Source organism: Macrobrachium nipponense, chromosome 15 (assembly GCF_015104395.2).
Source record: "Macrobrachium nipponense isolate FS-2020 chromosome 15, ASM1510439v2, whole genome shotgun sequence".
Lineage (NCBI taxonomy): Eukaryota > Metazoa > Arthropoda > Malacostraca > Decapoda > Palaemonidae > Macrobrachium > Macrobrachium nipponense.
In genome coordinates this window covers 39,950,975-39,960,775 of record NC_087208.1, presented here as the reverse complement: position 1 = coordinate 39,960,775, position 9,801 = coordinate 39,950,975, and the positions used below count along the sequence as shown (strand labels likewise).

The following is a 9,801-nucleotide window of genomic DNA, read 5'->3' as shown; positions in this document are numbered from 1 at the left end:
GACACCAAAGGCGAATGTAGGTAGCCTAGGTAGGCTAGTCATTTTAAAAAATTTTCAAATATAATCTAGATGAATATGACATTAATTTCCCTAGGAAATGGTTAATTAATCCATCGACACACCCCAGGACTAACATTTACGACCGAATTTACTACCTATAGCTAATAGGTAGGTAATCAAATGTCACCCTCATGAGGCAGGCCTGGACTACCACTGTAAATGCTTACCATAGAAGTGGCAGGTTTGTTTCTTTTCCCAAACCTGTCTTTTATTATACTTCTCCCAAGGTCAGACCCTTTGCCTCCCTTTTTTCCGCCCATTGTGTCGTTAGTTATAAGTTACGGTGAAATAACACTTAGATAACAAGGTAAAATGTCAGCACACAATTGCACCACCACACGGCCAAAAAGTAGTAGTATTGAAGTGCTCTGTATGCAACGGCACCTCCTTAGGTATTAAAATTTGTGTGCATTTTACCTTAATTTTCTGAAAGAAGAAGAATGTTGCGGATTAAACTTTATTTAATGAAAATGATGTGAATTAGACAAGTGAATTTGATCACAAGATACTGTCAAAAGACAGCACTATTATACAGGTGAAATTGGATTTATAGGAAACAGAGGGGGCGAAATAGTAAACAATTAAACATGTTAGGTGTAGAGAACATCCATAACACGATAAATTTTGAAGAGAAAATATTAATAAAGAAATTGTAGAAAGTGGACGTTACTGAGGTGACAGTTTGCGGGTAAATAAAATTTAGTGATAGGAACAAAATGGAAAATTGATAAAATAGCGCTGTAAAAGACACAAACCAGAAAATTAATGTGTGAACTGAAATAATCTTGGAAGAGAAGGGGAAATAATGAAGAACCCGAGATTCATAGTCGGGCTCAGTGGGAATCAGCAAGTTAAAGGTGATGTCTGCAATTTCCGTGGAATTGAAAAAAAGGCAATTACACTGAAAATTTATACTTCTGAGCTTATAAACAGATAAAGGATCTGGAACAGGGCCTTTGATCGGGACATAACCTCGGGTCTAGACCCCTAAACTCTCCTAACAAAACTAAAAGAAAAAAATTGTATACTGGTTGCAAACGAGAGGCTAAAATCAGCAACCTGTTAATTTTCAATATTAACACTTTAATTTTCAGTAATAAAAATTAAGGAAAGTGATAACACTATAGTTTTAAAAGAGATGGATAAATTCAAGGTATCATATTGTCTTTATGGGTGATTTGTATTTTCACAATGAGTGAAATCTTAAAGATTAGTAACTCTTAAAGGTAGCATTAAGCTCAAAATCTTATATGTAAAATCAATGTCCGATGGATAATACTTTACAAGTAAAATAAATAAGTCAATGATCATTTTCGAGTTATAAAGCTCTACTCATCACTGTGCCCGGAACTGTGATTGTGGAACTTGGTCCCTGGAGGCTGGAACCCAGATGGCGAACTACATTGTAAATAAACGGGTTCTTTGGACGCAATAAAGTGATAAAATTATATCTATATAATATTTTTCTAGGGAAAAGGACGATCTGCCATTACAATTGACAGGCAGTATACGGTACTGCGGGCTTAAGGTGAGTGTTTAGTTTTAAAGTTACTATCTACCTAGGTAACTACTACTACCTACTTGTTTCTTAGGTTACCTATTATTTTTGTCATTGCAGGGTATCGGTCAGGTCAAACTTGGGCACACGGGACAATGCAATGACCGGGCCATACCCCTACTTAATATTAGCCTATAGTGAGTTTAGAGGTCCAACTTATGATACAATGGTCCATGTTTCGATTTTTAGTGTCTTTCGGGAACCCAGGGGGGAATGGGAATCCCTCCTCACCCCCGGGCCAGGTCAGGGCACTGAACCTTAGGTCAAGTTAGGAAAGTAAATTCTGAGTAGGTCAGGACACGATATTCAATGTAATGTTAGATTTATTTTCGTTGATGTAACTACTAGGGCTAGTGGTGTCCATTGTTCTCAACTGGCCCCCCCCCCTCCCATTATTGTTTCCCCTTCCTTACTGCCTTGCCTAAAGGGAATGGACAGTTCCTGGTCTACGCCCCCTAACCTAATGTGACCCTAAGGTTCTAGAAGCTGATAGTCCAATTTCCGTCAGTGGTCCCATAGTGTTGGTAGGCCATAGGCCATACCTAGTCTATGAAGGGCGGAGTATAGGTAGTAACTTGAGATTGCCAAATGTTTTTAGTGAAATCTAGTGTCAGATTTGTCAAAATCACTATAAAAATTATTGTAACATTTATTTCACATTTAAAATCACATACTGAGCGTATCTTGGCTACTAGGTAATTACCATTTTCATAGCCTTTACACCTCTATAAAAGGCATTCTTGGGAATGGTTAAAACTTACTCTGTTGCTAATACGGGTTCAATTAAATGCACATCAAGAGACTTGTGTTAGGTCTCGTAACTACCTAGAAAGCTTAAGGACCTAAAAAAACAGTGTTTAAAGCAGAATTTAGGCTATGTCTAAATCTGTCATGAAAGCCTGGGATGTTGATATAACCCTTAATTCCGTGAACCCTAACCATTATAATTTCTTTAGGATCAGGGCTAGGTATGAATGATTTGACTTGAGAGGTTAAAAGGGAACTTTTCATTCAAAATTCCAGCTGGCATGTCTTTCCTCAGTTCATTTGATGTACCTATACTTACGCAGACCCATGGCAGACACAGACAACTTTCGTTAGTGACCTAAAATCAATAGAAGCCTGTGGCTTGCAGAATAGGGACCTGGGGCATATCAGTGCCTCGTCAGGTGAACTAGCTAGAGAATACTCACTGCAAGGATTGGTGAAGCTTGGCATTGGGCTTCTTGCCTAGGTTAGCAATGACTTTTCCCAATTAGACTGCAAAAATTGTTATACAAGGTATCATCTGGTAGCCACCAAACTTGTAAGTTTAGGAAGCCAAGGTCTCTGTAAAAGCATTGGCCCTGTTTTTAAGCATATTTCACCATATTGGGGAATATTTAAGTTATTTAAGTTGATTGATCATGTGGTAGAAAGTACTTGGATTTTTTATTTTTTATAAATTATCAATTAGTACAGAAAGTTTGTAAGATGTTTTTGCATTAGTGATTGAAAATCAATTCAATATTGGTATTTTAATCCCACAGCATAATGAATTTCTGTGCTGGATGCCTGGAGCCATCAATCTCAACAAATAAGCCCGAGGCAGATGGAAGAGAAGTTCGTAATCTTGTGAGTATTTTAGAGTAATCTATTCGCTTTATAAATTCATATGAGTATTCAGACTACCATTGCTTCATAGTTTTTTATTTGAATGCTAGTTATTTTCCAAGTACAATATAGCTAATTTATGTTCACATTTAGAAAAAAATAAATGCTTGTAAGTATTGATCATAAGGAGGGGAGATTTATGATATAACACCTTTAGATTTATTGTCTTTAAATACTAAGAATACATTATTTAATGTTTATTCTGTATATCATAGATTTCTTGAAATCTTTAGACATAGATTTAAAGTTAATAGCAACACATTTTTAATAAAAATATGTGACAAAAGCAACTTTAGTCTCACTTGTTAAGTATGTACTACTCTGTTTGTCAAATACCCAGATAATTTTCTTTTTCTAAGGAACAGGCATCTTTTTAGTTACAGGAACAGATGATATTATAATAAGGAGGTATGAGAGAAATATTCCATTATGTTCTGAACTAAACAGATGGTTATGGTAGAGTTCTAAAGAAATGTTTGTCATCCTCTTTCCAGATTAGTGAAGATCCAAGTATAAGAAGAAAAGGATACATGGGAGAATATTTTATACGACCACCTGCTGACATTACTGTCACCTTCAAAGTTCCTATTGACATCAGTCATATCAAACTTAATACTTTCTTAGAGCAAAAGTATAGTACAGGATTCTCTATTTTCACACATCCAGAAGAGACCAGTCAGGATGAAGCACAGACTAATGCATCCAGATCAGTTTCAGAAGCCGTCTTGTGTGAAAATAATGCATCATCAAGTTCTTATGCCCAACCCAAAATGAATTCCCCTTTCACTTCATCTAATTTGCAACCTGTTCAAGACTTGCAAACGATTGAAGACAATGGTGATGTTTACTATTGTGTAGGGACATTTTTCACACAGGGTGAGGATTGTATTATTTTGAGGAATCACCATTACAAGCACTGGATAAGAGTAAGAATGCCTGAGGATAATGCCATATCAGATGGTAAGAAGATTTACCGGAGGGCTTTAAAACACACCAACAGAACAGCTCTGCGATGCATCAGGAAACTGATTGTGAGAATCCTAAGAACATCAGGGAGCATTCCCCCTGTTTTGCAAACCCTGGAAATTTGGGGTCAACCAGGAATTAAGACAGATAAGATCCTCAGGAAAGAGATAATGAGTCGATGGTTTGGACGGACCCGTTCTGTGGAAACCATTACTGTTCCACGCATATATAATTCACAGTGTGAAGAGGTATTGCATAAGGAATCTGAAACAGAAACTTCTAAGGAAAAAGGTATAAAGCTGTTAAAAGTAGTTTTATAGTTTGGGAAGATAGTAAGTTTAAATACAATAAGAAATTCACTTTTATACAAGCCTTAACTTGCTGGCTGTTGAGTAGTGTATTTAAATACAATAACAAATTCACTTTTATACAATCCTTAACTTGCTGGCTGATCCCATAAAAACAGCCCAAATTACTGGAGGGGCAATTGACAGTCATTTGATTTGCACAGCAATTCATCTCAGCAATTCATCTCAGCAATTGCTACCCTTGGTATGGGGTCCTTCACATAATAATTGATGTTTTGCCTCTTGTAACCTTTATTTACTTCATTGTTTCTTGATAGTTATCAGAATGGTGGATTTTCTGTTATTACTACGGAGCAGATCTCCTCTTGTTTCTTTTGATGATGGAAGCTTGTCATTTTTCATTGTCTCAAGGGATGACATTACATCTGAAAGTTATTTACATTCTCTATTAGTTCCTGTGTTGTATCATCATCCTCCAGTTGCTGTTCATTTCATTTATTAATTTCTCAGAATATTGCTCGTTACTCCATTGAGTCCGTTTTTAGCATTTATTTTAAGTTACATTTTTTCTACTTTTCCTGAACTATTCACTTTCCTTTTCCAAATAAGAACGACATTAGCAGGTGCACTAAATGTGTAGAGTAGACATTGTTTACAGTGGGCCTTGAACAGGATGCTGTAGGTGGTCTTAAATGCTCTTAGCAGCATGCATATTCCCACAACTTTGATGCTGGTTTGTTTTATTTGCCGTCTTTGAAACTCCCTTTAGACTGCCTAATTTTTTTTCTCACTATATGTGTCTTTTATCTCTTTTTCATTAATTCTTTGAGTGATTCCTGTAAATTTAAGAACTCCTTTTGGCCAGTCCTGTGAGTGTAGAAGTTGGACTTGATTACTATGTGATGTGGTTAAACTGCCCCTTAATGACTGTATTATGATTTCACTAAATGCTATGCATTGTGCTGTACTGTATTTATTCCAACCTCTCCTGTCCCAGTTTGGCCCATACCAGATGCAAGTACAATACATACACGACTTCATGGGCTCAAAAGTTTAGGATTCCAGCCAGTTTGATATTTGACTTGTCATTATCGATTTTAATGCAATAGAGAAGTTCTCCTGCTGTTTTTTTTTTCTTCAGTGTTACATTTAGATGTAAGGAAGTAAGAGAGGTAGTTTTTTTTGTAGACACCTTTGAATATTATTTAGGATACATTACAAATGTCAAAGTATAACATTAAGTTTCTATAGTGCAAAACAAGTTTTTTGTGCTAACTTGTTAATCTTATTAAGCCCTCATTGTGGTTAAGCGCCTCAGTGGCGTGGTTGGTATGGTGTTTGCTTCCCACCTCGGTGGTCGCAGGTTCGATTCTCGCCCATTCCATTGAGGAGTGAGAGAGGTGTATTTCTGGTGATAGGAGTTCACTCTCGTTGTGGTTCGGAAGTCACGTAAAGCCGTTGGTCCCGTTGCTGAATAACCACTGGTTCCATGCAACGTAAAAACACCATACAAACAAAAAAAACTTCATTGTGGTTATTTGAGATAATAAATGTGGCCATTTAGTGTTGATCTTTTATTTTTTAAAATTTATTATAATATATTTAACACCAACAAATGATTGCAATAATAGCTAGGAACATTATTGACTTGCTAAAATGCCTGTTTTCAGATTCCACTGAGGTACCCGAAGATTTTTTGGATCCTCTTACTTGTGAAGTCATGACAGTTCCTCTCCTTTTACCCTCTGGCCACTCCATAGATGCCAACACACTTGACAGGTTAGTATCTTTTTGTTAAGACATTCTATGCTATTAGAAGAAACTGCAGGAAGATATGCTTTCTCACATATTATTTTTACATAAATCTCATTGGAAGTTATGTAACAAATGCTTTGCTAATAATGTATAATTTTTTATAATTCTTCATGCTACTGTATAGCTTTCATATGATATTCTTGCTATTAAGTACTGTATTTGCCAGCAGATCAGACATGGTTTTAAAAAATTAAATGTTTTAATGTAAAGATCACTGTGCATTAATGAGCTCCTGTTAAAGATTGATGACTGGTGATTAATACTAAATGTCATTTGGTACTGAAGTATTCTTTGCGCACCACATAATATTACCCAGTTTTTTAGCTATGCTTAACTGTTCCATTTCTCAAATTTACTAGCTTGGTTATTAGTTTTCATGAAATGATTATGAATTTTAAAGACATCATTCAACACTACATATGGTCTATACAGCTGAAGATAAACCTGAATTTTCCAACATTGCTCTCCATTTTAGTCTTCTTTTGGCTTTTCCTAGGCAAGGCTGGATTAATATTAAGTCCTGTAGTTTAACCAGACCAATTAAAAAATCCTAATGCACCTGGGCCTGATGTTAAGTGCTTTTCTTTGGTATTTGCCTTTCAGGGTTTAGTACTTGGAAATTTTATGAAAAAATTGTAGAGAGATTTTAATATTTACTAGTACGTTACTTTATTTTACAGTTACACTATCAATTACCTGACTATCTTGAAATTGTATAGCAAAAAAAGTATCAAGGCAAGCAGGGCTACTGTATGCTGTCTGATGAGGATAGTTTAATGTTTACATCATACTGAATGGCAAATAGTTTATACAGCTAGATTTAAGAGACACCCGTCGTGACTATGAGCCAGCCCAGGGGTAAGTTAAAGGATTACTTGGAACCAGTTCATAGTAGGTTTCCAGTTAGAGCATATATCTGAAAATCTCTGATGGGCTTTTTGTATGATGGAAAGCTCAGATCATTTTCTACTGTATTTCCTTAAGTAAACTATACTGTAATCCTATGCTGTATTAGTTTTGATCAATTCCAGATTTATTGCTCATGAAGCAGTGTGGGGCCGTCCTGCATCAGATCCATTCACAGGCGTACCCTTCAAGCATGGGCAAATGCCCGCACCCAATGTCCCTTGAAAGCTCGCATCGACAGGTGAGGATGTTGTTTTAACAATTTAAAAAAAAGTTGAAAAAAGTTGAAGTTTTTAGCATAAGAAATACTATTTTAAACCCATCAGTCATACTCAACTTAATTTTGAAATGTGATAGTTCTGAGATTCATAACCTCTTAAGAGCTACTGAAAGAAGAAGAAGAAGAAGACTAGCCATGTAACTAACAGCTGAGTAACAGTGTGCACATGTGCATCTTTGATTTATCAGTAGGAAGGATCTGCCAGCCTCATTTTTTTTATGTGCAAAGCAGCTGGGTGAGGGGATTTGGAGGAAACATTATTATGACTTATGGGAGTGTATGAAAAAGTTTTATGCCAGTAACTTCAGTTGTTTCATGACAAACTCAATAATTAACCTAAATTGCCATTTAGGTGGGATGAGAGGTAGGATTACATGCTACTAATTATTTCTTTACTAGTTTAGCTGCTATTTTGTGCTGTAGCCATACTTTTCAGAACACGTAAACAAAGTGAAACTAAAAGGTTTGTATTCATGTCACAAAAAAATAAAGATTTTAGTTTTACGTTTTGACTAACTAACATTTTAGACCTTGACAATGGAGTGTTGAAGTTTTCCTTTTGATCTTTTGCAGATTCCTGTTATTGAATGCTGATCATCCACTGGTTCAGTCATGTGGTCGGACTTTATCTGCAAGTGGAACACAGCAAATGAGTAGTTTAAATGGCTTCATTAATGGCTATAGAGAAAATAGCATTATCTCGGGCGTGAAAAGAAAGTTCGACGATACTGCTGATTCAAAAGAGGAGAGTTGTGCCACACTGCAGCAAGATCAAGTTAACTGTGAAAGTGATGACAAGGAAAGAACTAAAGATTCATCCATAAATAAACCTGGTACCTCTAAGACAATAGAAACTCGAGTACCTCAGAGCCGATTAGGAAAGGAATTGCCCAATGAAAAACATGTTAAGGCGGATCATTTATCATACTATCAGGCCTTCAGACAGAGGAGAAATCAGCTTAGTAAGCCTCCACAAAGTTCAATGGCTCAGAAACCATCAAGTAGCCATCATGGACTAATACATATGATAGGCAGTGCTCTTTCTTATACGCGACAAAATGGTACAGGTTCAAAGACCCAGAACCAGAGAGTGTTGGGAAAACCAAATACTGTGATTCAGGGGGATGCCAAGGCAGAAAATACAAGTGCCCTTGATTTAGCATTGAAAAATTCCCCTGCTTGCACTTGTGGGGAAAAAAGTGATCTTTACAGTTTACAGTGTAGCCATCTCATGTGTAGGAAGTGTTTGTTTCAACAAAACAAGAGTACAGTGACTTGCTCAGTTTGCCAGCGAGAATGTGAAAGATCAGCGGTATCAAAATATCACAAAAAGAGTATTTTTTCTATGGATTATCAGTGACTTTCATTATCCTCTTGCGCGAGTATAAATAGCAGTAGATTTCAAGTTTATTGCTTTCAAAAAATGGAAGAATCGGTTTCCCTCTTACTCTGCATGCAGCATCAGTTTTGTATCACAGTATTCTGAATTTCTGAGGTACACAATATAAATGTAGTACCTGTATTTTTGAACTTCATACCTTCTTCCATCCATTGTAGCTTTACGATACTGCAATTGTCTTGTGAGTTACATTTTGACATATTGCACAATGTTTGCTAAAGTAAAATCACTATTTTTACAATAAATGACAACAAAACACTTTTTATTCAAACCTATTTACCATAAGGTAGCCTTTTACTTTGCAGGACACAGCCAGGTGCACTAAAAAACTTAAAGGCACTAAAAAGAATGCTTATCCAGTTCTCTATTACTTAATGTAATCATTAATACTCCTCGTTTTACCTTGCACGTTCTTATAAGTGTGGAAGTGCTGTCTTTCCTGGTTTATTCAGTTTGTCTTGCTTCCAGCTGTTTCTACAGGAGCTGCTCTTGGTTTTGCCAATACTGATGTTGATCATGTCTTCACTTCCTGCTTGTGTCTTCAAAGGGCAAAATCTCTGAGATGTAGCTGGTGTTCTTTTCAATGGACGCTGTTTCCTTGCTGAAATGCAGTAGTGTTCTTGGGAACTGATCAAACTAAAGAGAAACTCTAGTCCTTCCTCTCAGATGTCCAAGAAAATCCAGGTTCCTTGTCTTTCCAAACTTTTCCTGAACATTTACACTAAAAATTTTATGCATAAAATCTCCCTATACGTACTGTACTAAACTTGCTTCTCATTGAAATATCAGTTTCATTACTAAAAAAACCAGTAATAAAACATTGCTAACCTATGAGCCCTTAATATGAAAGTCCTGG

General features: G+C 36.3%; 1 protein-coding gene across 1 annotated transcript; it reads left to right on the top strand.

Annotated features, from left to right (window-relative positions):
- The first annotated feature begins 1,677 nt into the window (after positions 1-1,677).
- LOC135227125 (RING finger protein 37-like) lies at positions 1,678-9,201 on the top strand. Its single transcript, XM_064267001.1, is given in 7 exon segments — positions 1,678-1,755; positions 3,148-3,232; positions 3,766-4,528; positions 6,216-6,324; positions 7,392-7,483; positions 7,486-7,507; positions 8,120-9,201. Coding segments are annotated over 6 exon segments (1,854 nt in total). The 5' UTR covers positions 1,678-1,755; positions 3,148-3,151; the 3' UTR covers positions 8,907-9,201.
- The last annotated feature ends 600 nt before the right edge of the window (positions 9,202-9,801 follow it).